This window comes from Ammospiza caudacuta, chromosome 18 (genome assembly GCF_027887145.1).
Source record: "Ammospiza caudacuta isolate bAmmCau1 chromosome 18, bAmmCau1.pri, whole genome shotgun sequence".
NCBI classification, from domain to species: Eukaryota; Metazoa; Chordata; class Aves; order Passeriformes; family Passerellidae; genus Ammospiza; species Ammospiza caudacuta.
The window spans coordinates 11,230,954-11,255,860 of record NC_080610.1 but is presented as its reverse complement, the minus strand read 5'-3'; the positions used below and the strand labels follow the sequence as shown (position 1 = coordinate 11,255,860).

Here is a 24,907-nt window from a genome sequence, read left to right as displayed (position 1 = left end):
CAGCTGGAAATGTCTCTCACGGGGCTGGAATTGGGATGGGATGGGATGGGATGGGATGGGATGGGATGGGATGGGATGGGATGGGATGGGATGGGATGGGATGGGATGGGAAGGGAAGGGAACCATGCTCAGAACCATCTTGGGGTGGTGCCTCAGTCCATGCCAGGTGGGACAGGTGGGCAGAGGATGAGTGGCAGCTCTGTGTCCCATGCCATGGAGAGGCAGCACCTTCCCAGGGGACACAGGCACTACTCCCAGTGTGCTGCAGATGCAGGAATCCATGGGTTTTCCCACCAAAGGAGTGCAGCACACTCACCAAAACCCCTGCAGGGGCACAGGCAGCAGCAGCCACAGCCCTGGGCAGTGAGGTCGGTGATTCCTGCAGTGCATTGCCTAAATCCCATGGCAGTTCGTGCTGCATTTCTCACCACACATGCTGCAGCTCTGCCAGCACTCCATACTTGTTGTTTGCTGCTCCTCCTCCTCCCCAGCGTTAAAAATAAGGTAAAAACTGTTGTAAAATAGTTGATAGATCATTAAGCATGTAATGTTAGTTTGGTTATTATATTGTAAAAGGGGTTAAAAGTGTAGTTATAAGAAATACAGTACCATAACACACCTCAGTAAAGTGCACCACGAGCCAGCCTGGACAGAGCTGTAATGGGCCAATCAACCTTAAACCTTCATGCAAACGAAGGATCCAAAAAGAAACCAACCCAAAGGGACAAAAAACAGGATAAAAAGGGGCTTCTGACCTACTGAATTGTGCTCCTCCATCAGGGCCATCGCTGCTGAGCAGCCCCAGCGCCAGCACTGCTCCATCCTTGAGGGAACACTCCGGCTTGACCCCCTTGCTTTAGGCCTTTCTTTTTATAATAATAAAAGCTGAGATCACTTTAGCACCGGGATCCTGCTCTGGTTTTTGTCACCAGCCTCCCTCCTGCTGCTCCAATCCTGCCCAGATCCCTGCAGAGCCCTTGGCACCGTGTTGGGGTCTCTGCCCACCCTTCCAAAACACTCAGAGCGACCCCCTGGGTACAGCCATGGCCTGGAGCTCAGGGGACATCCAGGGATGAGCCCCTCCAGCAAATCCTGTGCCTGGATGGAGCATCAGGAGCCACGTTAGCCCTGCCATCCCCACAAATCCCAGAGCACAGCAGCGCTCAGGGAGTGCCTGGGGTTATTGCCGGCCTCCCATCACCCGGACACCCGCAGCAGGAAGTTCCAGCGAGCTCCACAACAGCTCTGCACGAGTGAAATGTCGTGCTTTTGTTCGGAGTTATTATCCCAGAGCTGCAGGATGGGCAGTGGGGTGACGCTCTGCGTGGGGACCCCACCACGTCCCCATCCCAGGGTAAGGTGTGAGGACCCCAGCCACGCTGTGGGGGCTGTGTTTTAGGGCTTTTCCTCTTTAAACAAGCCCCGAGCCTCCGCCAGAGTCTCCCGGGAGGCGGAGGGACAGGCTGGGGGCGGTTAATGGCTCTCCACCTGCGGGAGCTGCGGAAACGCTCCCAGCAAAGCACGGGCTCTGCTCCAAGCTCTTACAAGCTAATCAATGAAACATCACAGCTTGGGAGCCGGGGCAGAGCAAAGCAGCACAGTATGGATTTTATTTTTTCATGCAAAGAGCTTTAGTACAAATCCCTTTTTCCTCCCCCCACAAAGAGCGCGAGCAGGCTCTGCAGAGAAAGCCAAGCCTGGGGCAGCGGGGAGGACACAGGGGTGGGCTGGGAGGGGGCTGTCAGCTCCCCTGTGAGGTACAGCTGCAGTTTGTGACATTGTCCTGCTCCTTGCGCCACCCAGTTCGTGGATTCTGGTCCTTGGGGGCGCCCAAAGCAGGGGAGGTGCAGGTGTGGCCCTGCTGGCCCAAGGCTTTGCTGGCCAGGCCATCAGGAGAGGCTCTGCGAGGCTGACACTGCCCCTGCAGAGATGTGGGGGAGCAAAGCACCATCCCTGCTCCATCTGCAGGGGTTTCCTGGGATCTGAGCAATGCCATCTGCTTTAGCCACTGCAGAGGGACCTTCCAGTCCCTGGGACCCTCCAACCCCAGTTTCATGGCACAGAAATGAGTGATTCTGCTTTGGCAGAATAATTGGCTGTGTGCTGTGATCAGGGCTGTGCTGTGTGGCTGCAGGTCCTTGCTCTGGTAACCAGCCACTGATCCTGGCTTGTGCAGCCTCTCCAGGGATTTGGGGGTTGCCTGCAGGCCCAGGTCTGAGCGGGCTCATTACTAATTCCTCCTTGTGGGGGTGATTCTCCTCGTCTGTCTGTTCCCTGGATCTGTCCATGAGCCAGTGAGTTCCCCGCTGAGGAAGCGCTGTGCTGATACTGCATCACAGCGATTCCAGGAGAATGTGCCTGCTGCCACATCCAATCCATCACAGCAACCCACGGCAGCCATGGGATACCTCCCTCCCTCCCTCAAATGCATCATCCCCTCTCAGATCACAATCAGCTGTTGGACAAAGCCTGCCTTTCACAGTGCCATGGTTACTGGTAACAGACTGGAATCTGTGATTTCCTCCTTTTCCCTTGTTTCCTGTTCCTTTCCCTCCCACCCACTGGTGCTCACCCCCTCTCTCTCCAGTGGCTCCAACAACTCAGGGATTATTCCCAATCAGCATCACCGAGGAATGCTGATTGCATCAGTTCCTCACAGAATGCTTTTATGGTTCCCATGGGGAAATTATTTGAGCCAGACAAATGAAAAATATTTACCTGTGGCTGGTGCTGAGGGCTGCATCCAGCTCATCCTGTCCTGCAGACACCCCCATCCTTCCTGGGCATTCCTGCCTGGCTCAGGGTGCTGAGCACTGGTGCTGAGCCCTCCTGCCTGGACCAGGACACTCTGAAATGCACAGATGTGAGGGAGACAGCCAGAGCATCCTCCTGAAGACAATTAATGGATTACAGTGAGTGTGGAGTAATGCAGAGGCAAAGAAATCCCTCTCTCCAGAGGCAGTGGGATCGCAGTAAAATCATGCTGCACTCTGCCTCACATCATAAAAACTTCTTGTTATTCCTCAAGGTGGAATTGCAAGAGAGGACAGCATCTCTGTGCACTCCTGGATTTACAAATGCTGTTTTATGTATCAGTGTAATCTCTCTTGCAATTTATATGGGATGCAATGAGTAAACACCAGCAGTCCTGGCAGGAATACTGACTCTGGAATGGATGCAGAGAAGGGAGGACAAGGTAGGAAAGCCTCCCCAGAGCAGGTATTTTCCAGCTGAAAGGCAGATTTGTAGAAGGCAGATTTGCAGATCTCTCCAGGATTTGTGGGGATGGTCAGGATGGGGGGAACCATGGAGCCACTGGCTGCTCCGTGACTGATGCAAATCCTGCTGGAGCTACAAAGAACTGAAAATCACAGCAGAAAAGTCTTGAAAACTTTTGGGATATCACAGCACAGCAGTGAAACGTGGATAGAGCAAGCAGAGCAGCACCAGTGCCTTGGGAAGGAGCCTGGCAGCCATGGAGTGGAGTGGCTGCAAGTGCCTGGAGCTGGTGGGAGCCTCTCCAGGCATTGCCACGAGGAGCTTCAGTTAATTAAGCCCTGAATGATGAATTATGCATGGAGCATAAAACAATGTCCTGATTTCTGGCTGGGGAATTAAGGAGCTGTGGGCTCAGGTAGGTGCTCCCAGGCTCCAGTCCTGTCGCACAAGGGGAGATTTTGCTCCATGGGGGGATAAAGGACTGTGAAGGGGTGACCCACACAGGGACATTGAGGGGTGCAGAGGTGACTCTGGGGACACAGCAGCACCCTGGGCAGGCTGTGCCATCCCTCCAGCCCCACAGGGATGCTGCTGTGCATCCCTGCCTTCCCCTCAGAGGGTTCGTTTCCCTCAGCCCCCTCCAAACCCCAGTGGGCAACAGGGAGCCTATTTTCAAGCTGTGCAAAGTCTTCTTCTGTTGACAAGGAACAAGGGCTTCCCTCCTGAGCGGGCCCCCAGCTGTGCCCGCTGGCACTGGCTCAGAGGGGCAGCGTGCCAGCCTGGCCTCAAACCCCCCATTCAGCGCCGTGCTTGGGAGGCAAAGCAGGCAATCAGCCCCATTCCCAAAGCCAAAGGCTGGAGTGGCTCTGCCATCTCAGAGGCACAAAGGCCTTTTCTGCCCTGGGACAATATTGCCACTCAGCAGCAGTGCCCCCAGCCCGGGCACGGCTCCTCAGAGCCGCCTTTCAGCTGCACTACGGGGCACCTCTGCTTCCAAGCCCAAAGCTGAGGTTATTTTTCCGCTTCCTGGTGCCATTGAAGCCCCTCTGGGCACAGTGGAGGAGGGGTGAAAGCTTCCCAAGGGAGCTGCAGGGAGGAGGCTGCTCCCCAGTGTGGGCAGAGGGCAGGAGGGGCAGCAGCCTGGCACCCCCTGTGTCACAGACATCTTTTATGGAAAATCCTTTCCTTAGGAATTTCCTCCTGAGAAGCTGGGAGGCCTCAGGAAGAAGATGTAAACAATGGTGATCTGCTGCTGTGGAATGCAACAGGTGCATCTGTGATTGGCCCATGTTGGTTGTTTCTAATTAATGGCCAATCACAGTCAGCTGGCTCGGACACAGAGCCCGAGCCACAAACCTTTGTTATCATTCTTGGCTTTTCTATTCTCAGCCAGCCTTCTGATGAAATCCTTTCTTCTATTCTTTTAGTATAGTTTTAATGCAATATATATAATAAAATAATAAATCAAGCCTTCTGAAACATGGAGTCAGATCCTCATCTCTTCCCTCATCCTGACACCCCTGTGAACACGGTCACACCCCTGCATGCCCTCTGTGCCCTCATGGGAACCCCAGGAGCAGCTGGACCCTCAAAATAACCCTCAGTGTATTTCTGATGGCTCACACAGAGTCAGGGCTCTGTCCTGGTGGGCTCTGTCCCCAAAGCATCTCTGTCCCCATCTCCATCCTGGGGCTGCAGGAGCTGCCTGTGGGGTCTGTCCCACCCCGCTGCAGGATCCCAAAGCTGGATGTGTGCAGGGTTCCACAGGCTGGTTGGAGCCCCTGGCAGCGCTGTCTCTGCCCCGTGGGCACAGGGGAGCTGTGAGAGGGCGGCGATCGATGGATGGATGGGGCACAACTGCAGAGCAAACGCGGCAGCACCGGCAGCTGCGGCGCTGCAGGCGCGGGAATAAATGAGGGATTGATTTTCTGGGCAGCTCGGATCTCATGGATCTCAGCTGCTGTGACAAGGGGAGTGCAAGCATGGCTGGCACCATGGGGCTATCACATCCCTGTGCTGCCCAGTGCTGGGGCTGGGGGCACCCAAAATGAAAGCAACTCTTTGCCAAAGGGCAAAGCAACTCTGAGCAGCTCCAGGGGACAGAGCCCAGGCTGGGGACATTGGAAAGGACAGGAAAGTGGGTGTCCTGTGCTCCCTGTGGGACCCCCCTGCTCCTTTTCATCCTTGTGGGACCCCCCTGGTCCCTGTCATCAGCCCCTTCCCAAACCCCAGTGAGCAGCACCAGAAAGGCACCGTCTGCCTTGAACATCTTATCTCCAAACTGCTCCTGCTAAGTCACATCTGACTTAATTATGGTAATTAAGATTGACATTAATACAAGATTAAAATGTGAAATTAAAATTAGCTGTGAAACTTATCTGAGTTTTTTAGAGCAGTTATTGATTCTCTCCACTGTTAATCAAAGGTCTGAGGTAATGGCCGATGAACACGGTGCTAATTAGAGCAATGCCCATAAAGTGGCCTCGGGAGATGTTTGTCTTGTTTCTTGGAATGCCTCAGGTTTCTGACCACATCTCTGGCCCTGAGTGGTGCTGGAGGAGCTCAAGAGGCCACGTTTTGCCCACTCCTGTCTGTTCTTTTCCTGCTGTGGAGCTGGGCTGTGCATGCAGCCGTGCCCAGCCATGCCCAACCATGCCAGGGCTGCAGGAGCTGCTCCAGCTGCAGGGGTTTCAGGGTGGCAGCAGGTCCCTGGTGTTTCAGGGGAGCAGCAGGAGCACGGAGATCCCAGGAGCTCCACAGTCACCCCGCTGTTCCTCCGGGTGAGATTTCACAGCCCGTTAGGCCCCGGCGCCGCTGCGGGAGGGAAATGAATCCAATCACAGCAGCTCTGGGGTGCGCATCCCACTGTGCATCCCGGGCTTCATCCCAGCTTCCCAGCTCCCCTGAGTCCCCAGCAAAGCTGTTGGAGGGACAGGAGGAGCCCAGGCAGCACAATTCCCAGCAGCAGGTCCCTCCTTCCCCAGGTGTGATGCCCTGGATGCTCATGGGGTGCAGCCTCATGGAAGCTGGGCCCACCTGCACCCCCTAAGCCTGGCTGAGCAGCTGAGGCTTGAGCTTCACCGTTCCCTCTCCATCACTAACAACTTTTGCCACTTCGTGGGCATTTGTGCATCACAAATACGGTGTTTGGTCTCTTTTCCCTGCCTGTTTCCATGGCACTGCTGTTATTATCTGGCTATCTTAGGAGTTTACTACAATGCAGATGAGCACAATAAAAATCACTCAAGGAGAGCTGCTAAATGAGAGACAACTCTTATCTTTAGCACCGGCAGGTCGGGAGGGAAGCAGGGGGGGAGCAGTGCAGGCTGGGCTCGCTGTGCCACAAGCTTTGTTCGACCAAATTAAACCTCTGAGCAGGCGAGTCCCAGTTGGGCATGAGAGTAACAGTGTTAAATAACACGCCGCACCTCTCGCTGCTTTCTCTCTCTTTCTTATTTTTGTTCTTCTCGAGCCTGCTGCCCAACTGCTCCCAGCTGGCAGCGGCTGGGAGCGACACCGGGAATGCAAATGACCTGCAGCATCCCCGGGCTGCTGCCTCCGCTTCCAGCGGCAGGAGGGAGCTCAGCAGGACCGGTCCCCGTGTTTGGACAGCTCCTTGCCTCGGTGCGTGCTGCGGTGGCGCCGGTGGTGACACCGGAGCGCGATGGTTGTTGCTGAGGTAACGGGATCAGTGTAATTGTTCCCGCGAAGGTAGCAGGGGGACTTCTCAGATGGCAGCATCAACAAAGCGGCTCTTTAGGGAAGGGGCTGGGCTGCGTCTCGTGCTGTTTGACGCTGGTGTTGAGCACTCCTGACATCGCTCTGGCTCTTGGAGCTGACAGGTCCAGGGAGGACCAGGCGCTCTGCCCGGGAGGTGATTCACAGTAAACATTTCAGGGCAGCACCTGGGATTTCAGGAGAGCCAAGCCTCTGTTTCTGTTCTTCTCAAAGTCGGTGTATTCACAACGTGTGCTCTGAAGGCTCAGCAGGGGCCTGCTGGGAGCCCTGGGATCACTGCTCCTGCTGGTGGGATGGGCAGGGGGTTCCTGGGAGCCATCCAGACCACGTTTCCCCTCCAGGCAAGGAAGCTGAGGATCTCTAGGGCCAGGTCCCGAGCAGGGACTGCCTGTGTGCTGCTTCCTTTGCCACAGGACTGAGGGTACCCCAGTGCTCACCTATGGCCAGCCCAACATTACGGGGGGCCCTAAGCAGCACCCACAAACAGTGGGTTCTCTATGCCCCAGTGAGGTCAGGCAGGTCACAGCTGCAGCTCCCTCCAGCATCAGGGCCAGAAGCCCCGGAGCATCCCTGATCCCAAGGGAGCCATCAGCGCCTCTGCCCTGTTCACAGCCCGCTTTGGGGGAGCTGGAGGAGAGGGAAGGAGGGTGCATCTGGGCTTGAAGAGGGATTGAGAAAGGCTTGGGGTGCTGAGGGGAGTTTGGACGCTACAGGGGGCTTGGGGTGCTGAGGGGGGTTTGGATGCTGTAGGGGGCTTGGAGACAAGGGGCAGTGAGATGGGACAAGGGCCAGGCTGATGGGGGGCCTGCAGTGGGAGCACTGACCAGAGTGGGGGAGGACCGGGACTCGTGGAGGGGGAAGAAGCCGAGGAGGACGGAGAAAACCGCGGTGCTGCTGCGGGAGCCGTACCGGGGCTGCTCGCTGGGGCCGGGGCGAGCGGGGGGAGCCGCGGGCGGGGCCGGAGCTCTCGGCGCTGCGCGGGGGCCGGAGCGGCCGCCGGCGCCCTCCCCCGCCGCTCGCTCCGCGCTCCCCGCGCTCCCCGCTCCGGTCCGCCCTCCGCCGCGCCCCCGCTCCCTCCGCTCCGCTCGGCTCCGCTCGGCTCCGCTCGGCTCCGCTCCGCCGGCAGCGCCCGCCCCCGCCCGGCCCGGCCCCGCTCGGCTCGGGTCGGATCAGATCGCATCGGCTCGGCTCGGCTCGGAGGCTCCGCCGCGCCCGCCGCAGGATGCCGGGGCCCCGCGGGCTCTGCCTGCTCGCCCTGCTGCTGCTGGGCACCCCCGCGGCCCCGCGGCCAGGTAAGCGGGGCGGAGCGGGGCTGCGGGGCTCCCCGGGGCTGCCCGGGGCCCAGCGCCGCCCGGCCCGGGCAGGGGGCACCGCCCGGCGCGGGGGGATGCAGCCGGGACCGGGGAGGGGGCGGTGGGAGCGGGGAGGGCTGCTGGAAGCCACCCCCGATGGGGGGCCCCCCGCTCCTGCTGCTCCCCGGGCCGGGATGAAACTTCTGGCATTGCGGAGAAGCGCAGCGGCACCGGGAGCGGGGCCCGGCGGAGCGCGGGGCTCAGCACCGCGGGGCGGACAGCTCCCGCCGCCGGGAGCGCTCCGGGAGCCGCGTCCGCGCCGGGAACCGAGCGCGATCAGGGGGCCGCGGCCTCCCGGGAGCCGCGCCGGACCCTTCCCCTCCCTCCCGCAGGGAGAGCATCCCCGTGTGTCCCCAACCCTCCGTGTGTCCCCAGCCCCCGGTGTCCCCAGCCCCCGGTGTCCCTCTAGTCTCCACTCCTATGTCCCTGCTGTGTTCCCGCCCCACGGTCTCGGTCAGGGGGTGTCCGTGGGGGCTGAGTGTTTAGCCAGGGGCTCTCTGTTCGTCCCACGTGTCCCCCGTCCCCACGCAGACCCGCTCCCTCTCCCAGTGCCACGGTGCCAGACCTAAGAACGGACTCCGGGATGCGCTCGCGGGTGACTTGGCAAAGTCACCGCAAACTCGCCTGGGGCTCGGGGACGACTGAAGCGGCGCCTGTGCCCAGCCCCTCGGCAGCGCTGGGATGCCAGGAAGAGGCAGCCGGGTCTGGGTGGGGTTCCCAGTGTGGATTGTTCGTGGGAGAAGGGAGAGGTCGGTGTGTGCCGGCGCTGCAGTGAGCTGGGGCCTGAGGCTGCCCTCCGGGGCTGGCAGGGTGTTTGTAGCAAACACGAGCAGCTCCTGGTGTCAGGAGTGCTGCGCGGTGCTGTCTGCCCTCTCCAGTCCCTGCTCTCGTGGTCAGATTGCGTTAAATGACTTTGACTTTTCCGTCTGAAACCCGGCTCTCCAGACAGGGACTGTGTTACAGAATCCTCCCTTTCTGGGCAGCAGAACAGAGATGGATGTAGAGGGTGGCATTTCTCGCTCACCTGCATGGGTTTGTGCTCTGTGTACGTGCACAGACCTGTGGAGGAATCAGATGTGAAGTCCCTGCCGGTTCTGGCATCCTGTTCCAGCCTGGGGACACACAGGGAGGCACGTTCCTCTGGGGTGTTACACAAACCCAGCTCTGCTCTGGGCTGCTCTGTGTGAGACCAGCAACCATCCTGGGCTCCCTGGGAAGCAAAGCCAGCAAGCACAGGCCCAGCGAGGGCTCTCAGCTCCCTCAGTGCCTCGTGTGCAGAGCCAGGAGGGCTGCCCCAGTCCCACTGGGAGCATCAGCAGGCAGCCCAGCTCCCGGGAACAGGATTTGGCACAATCTGCCATAAATCTCATGGTGGAAGAACACAGCGTGCTGAACTCCTCTTTCCTTGGCAGAGAGAGGGAGATGATAAATTGTTGACCCTTTACAAGGTTTGGTGAATTATTGCAGTGAAATCCCAACTCCTGCCTACTCAGCCTGGAGCCCGTGGCGACGTGGCAGCTCTGCCCGTGCCTGGGGGGAGCCTTGTCCATCTGTGTGGAGGGGGACAGACAGCCAAAGGCCCAGAGCAGAGAATCCTGCTGTTCTCCAGCTGGGGAGAAGCAGGATCAGACCCTGCTGAGACAGATTGCTGTGCTCCATCTGCTGCTCTTTCTGTTCGTGCATCCAAGAAGAAAACCATCTTCACATGACTTGCACCCATCGGGCGCTTGGCTGGTGGCTTTGGGTGCTCTGCACTGGTGAAGCCATTTAGATCACCAGAGAGGAGGTGTGAAAGCCTCTCCTCTGCTCTCAGCATCCGCTCACACCCACCCACGGGCGCAGAGCAGGCAGCAGAGGCACGTCCCTGCACAGGGACTGGTGCCAGGAGGCTCCGGGCAGCCTGTGCTGGAGCAGCAGCACCCTGAGAATGTGGGCACCAACAGGGGCATCTGTTTGTACCCTGGAATGATGGAGGGGGCAAACTGTTTGTACCCTGGAATGATGCAGGGGGCAAACTATTTGTACCCTGGAATGATGGAGGGGGATTGTGGGCAGCTGAGTGTACACAGGGCAGCACTGCCCATGCAGGGCACTGGGGATGGCAGGGGCACGGCTGAACCCATGGGAGATCCAAAATAGAAATATTTTGGTTTCTAAATGTGTTTGGGGAGTCCAATACAGGCTGTGATGAGACCAGCCTGAGGCTGCAGTGCTGGGAGCAGAAATGCAGCTGAGGGTGCTGAACTTGGGCTCCTCCACAATCCCCAAAATCTGCATCCTCCCTTCTCATCTTTGATGCATGGGGACACTCCTGGGGTGGCTGTCACAGCCCAGAAGCAAGGACAGAGATGCCCCTGGCTCTGTGGTGAGCACAGCACCACAGGGGGTGTTTCCAGAGGATCAGGTGTGTCTGGCAGGAAGGAAAACCGAGCGTGAACTCAACAAGTGCGCGGTGAGCTCTCGCGGCAGCACCCCGGGCAACGAGATAACAGCACAGAGCCAGGCTGCCAGCGCAGATAACAGCGATGGGGATTGTCTGATGGAGAGCTATCAAAGGCCATGGCAAATGGCTCCTCTTCCTTCTCTCCTCCTTGGCAGAAAGGACGAGGAGAGCCTGGATCGGGAGTAAATGGAATTAGTCTCTCTCAGCCCTCTGCTTCTCCAGTATTTTTTGCCGTTATGAATATACAAAGATGCCATTTCAAGCGCAGCTTTGTGGATGTCACAGTGTCACAGACATTTCCTTCTGTACATTTTTAACTTCTCCTTCACTGAGGAATGTGGGAGCAGGATTTAGGGCTGAGGAGCCAGGCTGCGCCGAGTCAGCTGAATGTGCTCCCTTGGCATCCAGAACGGCAGCAGAGATCTTGGAATAGCAAAGCATGGAAAAAGGGAAGTGTGTGATCCATCCCTTGCAAGTCAGGTGGTGCTGGGTTCGGAAGTTAATGGGTAATAAGTGATGGATGAGGCAGAGGAGTGCCAGGGCATTTCTGGAAAGGCGATGTGGGCATCAAAATGGGCTGGTGTGAGCGTGGTCCATGCTGCCAGCAGGCAGAGATGTTCCCTGGGTATTCCAGGTCAGTGCTGAGTGCTGGGGTGCTTTGTTATCCCATTTTGTACAGACAGTTGTTTTTTTTTAATGAAATAGGCTTTGTCTGATTAAATAACACACAGCTTTTGATGTAGACTACAAGCAGCCTCAGAAATCTGTGTATTTTCCATCCTCTGTCACTGCGATGAGCGCAGCTGCTTCCAGTGGGCTTTGGGAACAAAAAAAAACCCCAAACCAGAGTAACCTTCTGTGAGCAATCCAAAAGTTATTTACTTGATGCGATTTTATTTCCTCAAATATTTGAAAGTGGTTACTGAGCAGTAAAATAGGCTCCAAGGAAATCCTGTTACAAAACACAGGCTCTGTTTTAATTAGCATGACGTGAGCGACACGGCTGGAACCGGGGCTGCCACCGAGTGCATCTTTCAGGAGCTCGGAGATGTCTGTAGGAAACACGGCGTGAGCACCGGCTTTCCAATTTTCCAGTCCATCAGGAAGGATTTGCACTCTTGTCAGGGCTATGAAATTGCTGGATGTGGCGCTGAGAGTTGTGTGTGTCTTTAACCACTTGGCTCGCCAGGGTGCTCTGCGAGGTGGGGATGTGCTTGTACCTGTCAGGGGAGGAATAAAGGGACAGTGGCACCCCAACAGCACCCAGCCCTTTGGCCTTGTCAGGGATTCAGCAGGATGAGCACCAGGATGAGCCACACTGGGGACCAAAGGCAGCACCTGACAGGCCCCTTCTGGAGGGCAGAATGTGGGGCCAAAGCCAACGCTGCCAGCACAAACCAGGGGGCAGAGGCAGAGTGAGGAAGGCTGGTGGGGTGAGAGAAGGTTTGGCATCACTCTGGCTCGGCCTGCTGCCCTTCAGCTGCTGCTCAGAGCTGTGTTCCACATCTTTCCAGAGCCCTTCCCAAAAGGAGCTGCTCCACGAGATGGCTTTTCCTGCTGCTGCACGAGTGAGTGCTGCCGGATTGATGGGGTGCAGGGAGCAGATCTGCCTGGTACAGGTGCCTCAGCTGCTGTCCCTGCAGTGGCAGGGAGCTCAGGAGAAGGGCTCTGCAGCAGGAGGTGCTCAGAGGGGGAAGGTGTCCTTCATTCCTGCCAGCTCCTGGCTGTCTGTCTCCTTTCACAGCTTGTTAACCGACAAGTTGTTAAGGATGTTCTCGCTCTGTCCCACGGGGCCGGCCCTGCTCTATCCACATCCTGCTCCATGCACATCCTGCTCTAGCCACGGATAAAAATACCTGCACAATGCAAAAGGCAGCCAGAGAGAGGAGGGAGAGCCTGCCAGAGGAGCAGCCCTGCAGACACCAAGGTCAGTGAAGGAGGAGGAGGAGGAGGTGCTGCAGGTGCCCGTGGTGCAGCCCAGGGTGAGGCAGCTGTGCCCCTGCAGCCCATGGGGATCCACAGGGGAGCAGAAATCCACATGCAGTCCATGGAGGAGCCCGTGCTGGAGCATGATCCTGGCAGGATTTGTGTGTCCATGCAGAGAGGAACCCACACTGGAGCAGGATCCTGGCAAGATTTGTGTGTCCATGCACAGAGGAACCCACACTGGAGCATGATCCTGGCAGGATTTGTGTGTCCATGCACAGAGGAACCCACACTGGAGCAGGATCCTGGCAGGATTTGTATGTCCATGCAGAGGAACCCACACTGGAGCAGGATCCTGGCAAGATTTGTGTGTCCATGCACAGAGGAACCCACACTGGAGCACGTTTGCTGGCAAAACTTATGATCCTGTGGAAGAGATCCAGGCTGGAGCCTGAAGGACTGACCCTATGGGATGGACCCACACTGGAGAAGCCCTTGGAGGACTGCAGCCTGTGGGAAGGACTCAGGGTGGGAAGTTCATGGAGGAATGTCTCTTTGGTGGGCACTCAGGATCCATCCAGTGCCAACCCAGCACATCCACAGGGTCAACTGTGCTGTTGGGAAGATGGGAAACAAATGAATCTCTGCTGCTCAGCTCTGTTACATCTTGGATTTCATCAGTAAGGATTTCATCAGTAAGGATTTCATCAGTAAGGATTTCCAGAATCAGAGGAGAACCATGAGCTGGGTTGCTGGAGGAGCCAACAGGAATCTGGGGCTGAAGGGCAAAGCTGGGAGCAGGGGATGCTCATCTTCCACCCCAGAGAGGGACGAGCTGTGGGTGCCCTGCAGAGCCCTGGCACTGGCTCAGAACCAAGTGCAAGTGTTGGTTATCTCTGCCTTGATCTACACCCCTGGTCCCTGAGTTTGGGGGATTCTTGAGCAGTGCATATGACCTGGGTCAGCCCCAGGACCCCCCAGAAACCAGGGGATGTCAGGGAGGATCTGCCAGGAGCTGTACAAGTGGAGGCTGTGGCTGGTGGGGAGCTTTCCTCTGGCATTGTGAAGAAGTCACCACTCCTTGTCCTGGTGTCATTGTTGGGTGTCACTGCTGTGAGATAAGGAGGAGCCCTTTGAAGGGTGCTGCAGGGAGGGAGTGTCACACTGCCACAGCTGCACTGAGTTCCAAATTCTGGGCTGGATCCCTGATTCTGCTCCTGGGGAGCGAGCAGGGGCACCTGGATCCAGCTTTCCTGGGTTGGGAACCCTGTGCTGCAGTGCTCTGTCCCACGGTGGCTCAGGGCTGTCCCTACTCAGGGCAGGATGGTGTTCCCAGGGTGCTGAGGAGCTGATTTCCCCTCTCTTCCATCTTTTTGCTTGCTGGAGCTCCCACCAGTGGTGCAGCTGCAGCTGGCCCCGCTCCCAGGGCATGGCCCCGACTCAGACATCTCTTTTATTCCTTTTTCTTCCTTTTCCTTTCTCTGGGAGGAGGCCAAAGCAGCAGCTGACCAGCCCTGAGCACTGCCTGAGCCTGGTGCTCTCCTGATGCCCAGAGAGGAGGCTCTGCCTGCATCCCCAGCTCTGCCTCCAGCAGGGGCAAGCGCGGATTTGTCCAGAACTTTCTCCCTTTTCCTGGCCCCAGAAACCCATGGACTGCAGTAAATTTCCAACCCCCAGAGGGCCCAGGAGGCTGGGCAGGAGCCTGGCTCTGTGCCTGCTCCATGGGGGTGAGGAGAAGGCACTGGCACCCCAGGACAGATGGCTGCAGCAGGAAGGTGCAAGGAGACTCGATGGAAGCTCAGTGCAAGCTGCTGGCGGTGCAGGAAGGGATGGGATGAGCAGCCTGGACACTCAGCCCCGGCTCCCAAGGCACCATTCCAAGTGCAAAGCTTCAGTCTAGGAAGGAGATTTGGTGCCAAACGCAAAGGCATCCAAAAAACTCGAGCGCGACAGAAGGGATAGCTGTGGGATGGATCCCAGAGCGGCGTCATCTGCTCGGCAAGGAGGATCCTCACTCTCGGCCCCGGCTCTCTCTGTCTTGCACACAGGGCTGGGATGCGCCAAAAGCAGCAGCTGAGGGGGCCAGGAGCACCCCAGGGAGGGTGGCAATGCAGGGGGACCACACCAAACGGGGTCACTCAGGGATGTGCTGCATCCCAAGGGCGAGGGAAGAGCCACAGAGGATGGGGATGGCAGGGAGGAGGTTCAGGAACAGCAAGGGGAAATGAGGGAATGTTCTGGAAAGCGGTCATTTCGGGGCAGCCTCTGAGCCAGTCGGAATGGCTGGAAATATTTAAAATTCAAGAGAGAATCTCCATCTGACGTTTTTGGGTGGATTAATGGAGCATGGCAACATTTTGTGGATGAGATGCTTCATCGCGGGCAGAGTGGTGGCTGGGGGACAGTGCTGAGGACATGGCTGCTGATGTCCCCTCTGCCACCCTGCATCTCCTCCATGTTGATGGGGCTGCACAGGAACGGGGCTTGCATCTCCTGATGCTGATTTAAATGCAATTTCAGTTAAAAAAAAAAAAACAGGCTTTTCCTGACAGTCCTGAACTTCCATTTGCAAAGATACCAAGTTCCCTAAACTGACAGACCACTCTGGCATGAGCCCTGAGAGCCCAGCACATCCCTGCCCACTGCAGGAGAAGCGGCAAACTCCTTTTTTCTTGGCAAAGTCCTCTTGGACACATCCAACGACATCCTTGGAGAGCTCAGACTATTCCCAGCACTGTCAGGGTTAATCTGTTCTGGTGTAGATTCTGGAGCAAGGCTGCCCAAAGCAGCCACCCAGAGCAAATCCATCCCAAAATCTGGAGCCCCAAGGGAAGGAAAGGCTCCTTTCCAGGGCACACAGCCCCCACCAGACAATGTGTCTCCCTTCACTCCTTATCCATCCCCATTATCCACGCAGCAGTTTTTAAATTGCTGCTGGACACTATATTTACATAAATGTGCGAGCCAACGAGGTCTAAAACCCTGGTGAGCCCTAAATGGTGAATTAGGTGTTTTTCGGAAAGAGGATTTTATCAATTTACTGCGAGTGCAAATCAACGGGAGCAGAATTTACAAACCCATCAGAAAAAGCGAGGTGACAGTTTGGAATTAATCCTCTGCCCCAGGCACAGGATGTACCTCCACAAACATCTCCCAGCATAAATATATTTGAGAAATAGTGGAGGAAAACGTAACTCCCGATGCCTGAGCACGCTGGCGGCGGCGGGAGATGAATGGAGTTAATGTCATCGGGAAGGTGCTGCCGCCTCCTGCTTTATTTTTATCCAAGACTCAGCGCCCAGCCCAGCCTGCACTGAGATATTGCAGTTTGTCTTTGTGCCAGAATTTCCCCCGAAGAAAACCTCCCCGATAATCGCTCTTCCTCATCTAGTCCTTTGTAGAGACAAAATACAAAAGAAAAATAATAATTTCATACTGTTCCTCCGCACCCCTTGCTGCTGGAGTAGTCCTGTGGGGGGTGAGCGTCCCCTCCAGGATGGATGTGGCTGGGGGATGGATTTGGGATAAGAACTGCCACTTTTGGGGCCATTTGGTTGCAGGGATCAGGCACAGAGCGATGCTGCTGGTGCTGTGCTCCTTTCTTGGGGAAACCAAACTCTGGCACCTGCTGGTGCTGCTCCTTCCTTAGGGACTGAGCACAGCACCCTAAAGGCACAGAAACCCCCAATTCCTGCATCTCCCAGCGGGATGGGGATGCTCTGCTGTCCCCCGAGGGGCTCCGAGCTGCCACGGAGATGAAATCAGCGAGGCAACAACCAGTAAAAGCCAAACTTCTCAAGCTTTCTAATCACAAGTAGAAAGGCTCCTTTTCAGCTTTTGTTTCCAGCTCCCACGGCTGCCAGCGGCAGAGATGGCTTTGTTGTGGAGATGGCTGTGAAGGACACAGGCTGTGTTCCCATTTAGGAATGCATTGAGGCTTTCCTGGAATTCATTAGGAAAGGTAGGGAGGGAAGGGTGTAGCAAAGCAAGGGTCCTTGCTGCTCCCCGGGGAAGAGATTTTCAGTTTTTCCGCTGCAGAACGTCTTTGGCAAGATGTGAATTTGAGGGTGGTTCCGTTCCTACAGCGGGGCTCATCTGCAGCAATTGGGGATGGGGAAGGGGAAGGGAAAGGGAAAGGGGAAGGGGCCTGCCCTGCAGTTGTTCCCCAGCATCACCGGGTTCTGCTCCCCCTTGGACCCATCCCTGTATTCTGGGCAGCTCTGCTAGAGCTCAGAATGGAATCATGGAATGGTTTGGGTTGGAAAGGGTCTTGAAGTTCATCCAGTCCACCCCCTGCCATGGACTCATCTCATTCCACACCTTCCACTGTCCCAGGTTGCTCCAAGCCCTGTCCAACCTGACCTTGGACAGTTCCAGGGATGAGACAGTCACAACTTACAGGGCCTCACCACCCTCACAGGGAACAGTTCCTTCCCAAAATCCCATCCATCCCTGTCCTCTGGCAGTGGGAAACCATTCCCTGTATCCTGTCACTCCATCCTTGACCCCAGCCCCTCTCCAGCTCTCCTGGAGCCCCTTTAGGCACTGGAAGGGGCTCTGAGCTCTCCCTGGAGCCTTCTCCTGTCCAGATGAGCACCCCCAGCTCCCCCAGCCTGGCTCCATGGCAGAGGGGCTCCAGCCCTGCACCCACGGAGTGATTGTGACTCATTGTCCCCCCAAGGGCACAACCTGAATTGAGTCACACATTCACCATCTCCTTCAGTGGCTCAGGTATCCACTCCAGCTTCCATAGGGGAGGGCTGGATTTCTCCACATTTCCATCCACATGCACCAAACCAGCCTCAGGAGGAGAATCTTTGTTAAATTATGCAGTGTTACATCTCTGCTCCAAACCAGAAACCCGAGTGAGCAGCAGGGCCAGGAGCCTGCCCAGAGCCACTCACCTCAAACAGGGGGTCAGCTCTGAAAATTCCTTCCTCGGTCCCCCAGCTACAGCCCAGAGCTTTCTCTCGTGGAAAATCCAGGTTTATGTTGGCATCCTGCTGCTCATAGAAAATCAGGTGTTGTGTTTATCTTGAGCCAACAGCCTCGGCCTGGGGCCTCCTGCCTCCATCCAGCTGCTGCTCCAAGCAGGCTCTGCTGCCCCTCAGGGCTCCTGCCCAGCACCCAGGGCAGGATGTGACCATGGTTTGGTTGGTGGCACAGCCCAGGAACCCTCCAGCCCCATCCCTGAGTGCTCAGCATCGTGTGTCAAAAAGGCAGTGCTTAAACCCAGATTTATGTCTCAGACGTGCCTGTTTTAATCACACTACACTGCTATCAAAAGGACATTAAAAATTATGATTACCCTCCAGGAGCATAAACAACGGCAGCAGTGACAATCCCCTCGTCCCAGGCGGGTGGCACAGGCGTTTGTGTAATTGGCCAATTCATTACCTGCTGGGGAGAAGAGCCAGGTCCTTCCTCTCACCACATCTCCCCATCACCAGGGCGGGTCAGAAATAACATCAGGAGGAAATCTGCCCAGCCAGGAGCCACAGGAGAGCAAAGAGCTGCCCAAGAATGCTCTGCAGCAGGTTCAGCCTGTCCCCTGAGGCAGAGCTGGGGGTACCAACCACCCTCCAGGGGTGAGATTTAAGGGCTTTCCCTTAGCTCAGCCCAGCTGTGCTTCAGGAACAGCCAGCCCACCCCTTCCATGGGTTTCTGGTGTTGATGTTTAGGGAGTTTTTGGGGGTAGAGGAAGGTGACATTGCCTTACAAGGGTGATGCCTTTCCATCAGCATCCTGGAGCTGTTCCCAAGGTGGAGGTGGTGGCAGCAACGCCCCATGGGCACAGGGGAAGGTGACACAGGAGGGACATTCATTACAGAGCAGCTCACCAAGTCCTCTTTGCTTGTTGATGATCTCCTTTTAGCCTTCTATTCCTCAGTTTTGGGGAATGCAGGGGTTTTGTGGGTGCTGCAGTGGGCACAGAGAGGGGTCTGGGTGTCCCAATCGCCATCTGGGCACAGCAGCCCTCAGCCAAGCATTGTCCTCTCTGCTCCCAGTGTTCCTGCACCCCCAGCACAGCCTGTCATTATCCTTTCTGATGGAATTCAGATCAATCAAACAGAATAATGGAGCTGAGGTCAAGGAAGGCTGTTCCTTCCCCGGGGAACAAGGAGCTGCTTTCGTCAGGGAGCCAGCTTAATTGTTCTGAATCTGAGAAATTATGAACATGCCTGGTAATTGTGTGTCCTCCTGTGCTGGGGAGGGAGGAGAGCTTTGGATGGGAGCATGGAGCAGCAGGGCTAAATCAGCTTTGAATCCCCCCCCAAAAAAACCCCTGGTTTTCAGGGGTTGATGGTGCCACCCATACTGGACTGGGAGGAAACTCTGCCTGAGGATGAGGAGGGATGAAGATGGATGTGGAGGGATGCAGGAGGATGAGGAGGGATGAAGGAGGATGAGGAGGGATGGAGGAGGATGAGGAGAGATGCAGATGGATGAGGAGGGATGAAGGTGAATGCAGATGGATGTAGTTGGATCTGGAAGGATGCAGGAGGATGAGGAGGGATGCAGATGGATGAGGAGGGATGCAGATGGATGAGGAGGGATGCAGGAGGATGAGGAGGGATGCAGATGGATGAGGAAGGATGGAGGAGCATGAGAAGGGACACAGGAGGATGAGGAAGGATGCAGGAGGATGAGGAGGGATGCAGGAGGATGAGGAGGGATGCAGGAGGATGAGGAGGGATGCAGATGGATGTAGCTGGATCTGGAAGGATGTGGGGGGATGTGGAATGATGCAGGAGGATGAGGAAGGATGCAGATGGATGGAGATGGATGCAGGAGGATGTGGAGAGATGGAGGAGGATGAGGAGGGGTGCAGGAGGATGAGGAAGGATGCAGATAGATGTGGAAGATGCAGATGGATGTGGAGGGATGCAGATGGATCTGGAAGGATGCAGGAGGATGTGGAATGATGCAGGAGGATGAGGAGGGATGCAGGAGGATGTAAAGGTGTCTGGAGCAGCAGCCCCAGCACCCAGGACCAAAGCTGCTCCTCACCATGCAGCAGGACCCTGCCTCTCTCCTGACATTCTGATGGCTAATGAAAACACATTTGCTATCTGTATTAATTAAAATAAAGTGCAGCAGCTCGTCATGAGGCTCTGTGGGAGAAGCTGTACATGGGTTATCATCATCCAGCACAGCATCGTGCAGTGATGGAATTAGTTCTGCCAGGACATCTTTAAAACACAAATCACTGATGGCTGATACAGCTGACAATTAATTCTATAAAAACCAGAGTCACTGGGAATGAGGGGAGGGCTGGGCAGCACCAGCAGCAGCCCAGGAATGGGCTCAGGGTCTGGGACATGGAGGGGGTGAAGCCTGTGCCAGCCCCAAAGTGCTGCTCTGCCCCCAGAACAGCTCTGGTTTTAATGACAAAAATTTTAAAAGTTAAAAAAATTGAATTTCAGCCATGTTTTGTCTGAAAAGGGGTTTGTTTCTGAAGGATGAGCCAGTGCAGGGCACAGCTGAGGGCTGGATGTGCTGGGGGTTGCAGTTCCCACTTGCAGGATGTGCCAGAGGAGCTGCTCTGCTGCCACCCCCTAAAACTGGCCTGACTTGAAAAGGATCCAGCAATGAAATGCAGGATATTGCTAATGAAATGCAGGATATTGCTAATGAAATGCAGGATATTGCTCTTTTAGAAGGAAAACCCAAGGAAAGGAGGGGGTGACAGCCTGGATGGGGCTGGGAGCAGCCTGGCCTGTGCAAGGTGCAAGGGGAGGAGCTGGATGGATTTACGATCCATCCAACCCAAACCGTTCTGGATTCTCTCTCTGATCACACCTGGCACCACTCCAGGCTGTGGAGGAGCATTTGGGAGCCCGGTGTGCCCCATCCTGGGCAGTTCTGAGCTGTGCCAGGGCCCAGGGATGGCAGCAGGGATGGGAATGGGGGATGCTGGGCTGTGCCCCGGCTCCTGGCAGCCTCGGTGATCGATGGAGCCCAATAACCGTGATAAGCAGAGCCATCAGTAACCCTGCCTGGCCCTGCCTTCCCCATTGCCAGCAGCAGGGCCCCTCCCCAGCTGTCAGGAGTCATTAGGCACTGGAGCTGCAGCGTTTCAGAGCAGGCAGCAGGGTCCTTTCAAGGGCACCAGGCAGCAGCAGGTCCTGCACGGTTCCTACGTGGCCAAAAAGGGGAAATTGGGAAATGGCTTTGCTGATAAAGCAGCAGAAGGGATTTCAGAAAAAGGGGTTCTTGCAGTAATTCCACAAGGAGAGGTTGATTTGTCAGAGTTCAGCCCAAATTATGACCGAGCAGACCACAAACTAATTAAGATCCTTAAGGCTGGGATCACAGAACGGGGATGGCGTGTCACACCAGCAAACCAGGTTGTAGTCTCACCCCTGATCCTTTGGGAGCTAGCCCAGAGGGAACATGGAAACACTGAAAAATCTTCTAAAACACCTAAAAATGGTAGTAATAGGAAAGGGAGTGACTGACATCACACAATCAGCAGTGAGCAAATGTGAAATCTGAAGGGAGAAAATGCAAAGAAAATCAAGAAAGAAGATTCCCCCTGCAAGCTGGGACACACCGATCCCAGTGCCTGTCCTGAGCCCTCTCGGTGCCCAGGAGGGATAAACGGGCCCAGCACAGGGGCTGGGAGGTGCAGGGGGTGAGGCACAGCCTGGGGAACCCCCAGACTGATCCATTCCCTCTATGTGATCCCAGCAGCTGCATCCCGTGGTGGGAACAGCCCAGGGGAGGCATGGAGAGAGCAGAAAACTCCGTGTGTGCCCTGTGCCCGGTGTCACCTGTGCCACCCTCACTGCTCTGAGGCACCTCTCCACCTTGGCAAAGTGGCCAGGACCTGATGGGCTTCAAATCTTACCTTGAGATGCCCCAGGGCAACTCAAAAACACCAAAATAAAATCTTTTGGGGCATCTCTGGACAAACCCACAGAGGTGAGCAGCCATGGGCAGCAGAGCTGAGGCCACAGGGGACAAGTGACAGCCCCGAGGTGCTGCCAGCCCCTGCTCCTGTCTCAGAGTCTGGACTGGAGCCACGCTGTGATTCCTGTTACATCCTGTGAAAGAAATATAAAGAGCTGCCAAACAGATTTAGCAGAGGCAGCTCAGCTCTCCCTCAGCTGCTGCAGGGGGAGTGTGACGGTGTTCACAGGGGTTTGAGGATGAGGGAAGAGATGAGGATCTGACTCCATGTTTCAGAAGGCTGATTTATTATTTTATGATATATATTATATTAAAACTATGCTAAAAGAATAGAAGAAAAGGTTTCATCAGAAGGCTGGCTAAGAATAGAAAAGAATGATAACAAAGGCTTGTGGCTCAGGCTCTGTGTCTGAGCCAGCTGACTGTGATTGGCCATTAATTAGAAACAACCAACATGAGACCAATCACAGATGCACCTGTTGCATTCCACAGCAGCAGATAATCAATGTTTACATTTTGTTCCTGAGGCTTCTTAGCTTCTCAGGAGGAAAAATCCTAAGGAAAGGGTTTTTCATAAAAGATGTCTGCGACAGGGGAGCTCAGGCAGGAGCTGAATCCTGCAGCTGCCCCAGGCAGGGAGAGCTGGGCTGTGATGCTGCTCTGCTCACCTGCACCTCAAATGTCACATTGTCACCTGGAACATCACATTGTCACCTCGTATTTCCAGTGGAGTGCCAATCCAACCAAACCCAGCTCTGCAGACAGCTGGGACAGCAGGGGAGGTTGGGAATGGTCACATATCCCATGGATGTGACTGCCTGGGAGTGGGAATGTGTTGTGGCCAGACAGGAACAGTCAGTGATTGTAACCAGGCTAAACTTTGTCTCTGCAGATGTTTCAGGGCTGTGTGTCCAGAAAGTGCTTCCCAGTGCCCCCAGGAGCAGGGATTTTGGATGAGCCCACTGCTGCATCCCTGCCAGGGCTCCTGCATCCCTCCTGGGTCCCCTCCATCACCCAGAGGCAGTGCCAGGGCACAGCACCTCTGCCAAGCATCCCTTGGCATTCACATCCTCTGAAAAAAATTCCTTCACCCAGAGTTTTTCTCCTGGGAATCTGAGAAGCCTCAGAGAAAAGGGAAACAATTCTTATCTCATTTGCTTCTCCTGTGTTTTGCTCATGTAAAATGTGTTTGGAGATTGTTTACCCACAGGTGATTGTTTCATTGGATTCTGGTTTGAGTTGGTTTCACTCTTTGGCCAATTGGGGCCAAGCTGTGTCAGGACTCTGGAGAGAGTCAGGAGTTTTTGTTATTATCTTTTTAGCATTCAGTATCCTTTCAATATAATATAATATAATATAATATAATATAATATGATATGATATGATATGATATGATATGATATGATATGATATGATATGATATAATATAATATAATATAATATAATATAATATAATATAATATAATATAATATAATATAATATAATATAATATAATATAATATAATATAATATAATATAATATAATATAATATAATATAATATAATATTTCTGAGGAGATGGAGTCAGATTCATCATTCCTTCCTGCCTGCCATTGTGATCCCTGCAAATACAAGGGCAGGGGACACAGCAAAGCAGAGCCAGCCTGGCAGGACCCCCAGGATTTCCCAGGATTTCCCCTGGCATGGCAGCAGGAGCTGCTCTCCCAGGGCTAACCTGCTCCCAAAGGGTTAATCCCAGCACTCACTTCTCCAGATCTGCTCCGCTGCATCTTAACAGTGATGGGAGATTAATTATTTGAGCTGCAGAGAGCTGACTAGAACGGGGTTTTGTAGCTAAATATACTCTCTCTTTAGGAACCCATTTAATTTTATGCCTTGATGTAGACGGCTGGGCTGGATGATTGGTGAAGAAAGAAGGAGCTTCTCTTCCCCCTCTTCAATTTTGAGCCTGAAAAGCTGCCAAAACACTCGATTTCCTCTCCCCAGGTGGGCCCTGAGCAGTGAACATTCCAGCTGGGGAGCCCAGGAGAGGCACAGGAGGGATTTTCTTCTGCTCCTCCATCCCTCTGGCTGCCCCTGGATCCCTGGAAATGTCCCAGGCCAGGCTGGAAGGAACTTGGAGCAACCTGGGACAGTGGAAGGTGTCCCTGCCCATGGCAGAGGTGGGACTGGATGATCTTTAAAGTTCTTTCCTAATGAACTTCCAAAAAAATGAATTCCCCCTTGAACCCAGCCTGCTAATTCCTTTCAGCTGGGTCTGTCTGCAGATGTGCCTTTCTTACACTTGGTGTCATAAAAACCTGTGATAAACCCAAATTATCACCTGCATCACAGTTCCTCTCTTCCTAATGGCTTTGCTGCCCTGCTCCCTGCTGGTCAGGAATATCAGGATAATTCCTGTTTTCCATGAGCTGGGGACACAGTGGGACAGAGATGCTTCAAATCTCCTGATTCCTCCATAGCTGGAGAACCTCTTCAATTCCTCTTCCTCTGCTGCTGCTCCTCCCACATTCCTTGGGGAAGGAGCTGGGCAATTCCCAGCTGAGCTGGGCTCATCCCTGGGGATTTGGGCCACGCTGGGGGTGATGCTGCAGTGAAATGTCACACAGGGTCTGTGGAGCCTGGGTACCATGGGCAGGTGCCCCTGTCGCAGACGTCTTTTATGAAAATCCTTTCCTTAGGATTTTTCCTCCTGAGAAGCTGGGAGGCCTCAGGAACAAAATGTAAACATTGATTATCTGCTGCTGTGGAATGCAACAGGTGCATCTGTGACTGGTCCATGTTGGTTGTTTCTGATTAATGGCCAATCACAGCGAGCTGGCTCAGACTCTCTGTCCAAGACACAAGCCTTTGTTATCATTCTTTGCTATTCTATTCTTAGCCAGCCTTCTGATGAAATCTTTTAATCTATTCTTTTACTATAGTTTTAATATAATATATATCATAAAATAATAAATCAAGCCTTCTGAAACATGGAGTCAGATCCTCATCTCCTCCCTCATCCTGAGACCCCTGTGACTGCTGTCACATGCCCCAAAGCCACAGGTGAGGAGGTGGCATGGCCAGAACAGACACCTGGGAGCCAAAGTCTCATTGATTCCAGCTCCGTGGAGCAGCAGCAGGGAGGAAAATCCATTTTCCTCCTAGCTCGGAGGAGTGTGTAATTTCCCAGCATTGTCAGGGCTGTGAGGATCGTTGGAGCATTCACAGCTCCTCGGGAGCACCGGCAGAGGGGGGAGAGCTCTGTGAGTTCAATTCCTGAATTCCTTGTGCTGCCCTTGCTCCCCAGCCCAGCCAGCCAGGCACGGACAG

At 55.0% G+C, this 24,907-nt stretch overlaps 1 protein-coding gene across 2 annotated transcripts in view; it reads left to right on the top strand.

Annotated features, from left to right (window-relative positions):
- Nucleotides 1-8,035: 8,035 nt before the first annotated feature.
- The window catches only part of SEZ6L (seizure related 6 homolog like), a 41,909-nt gene continuing 25,037 nt past the window's right edge, over nucleotides 8,036-24,907 (top strand). For both annotated transcript variants that reach the window (XM_058816587.1, XM_058816586.1), the window contains exon 1: nucleotides 8,036-8,249. In XM_058816587.1, the coding sequence (XP_058672570.1) occupies nucleotides 8,180-8,249 (70 nt within the window). In that variant the 5' untranslated portion in view covers nucleotides 8,036-8,179. The remainder of the gene's footprint in view (nucleotides 8,250-24,907) is intronic.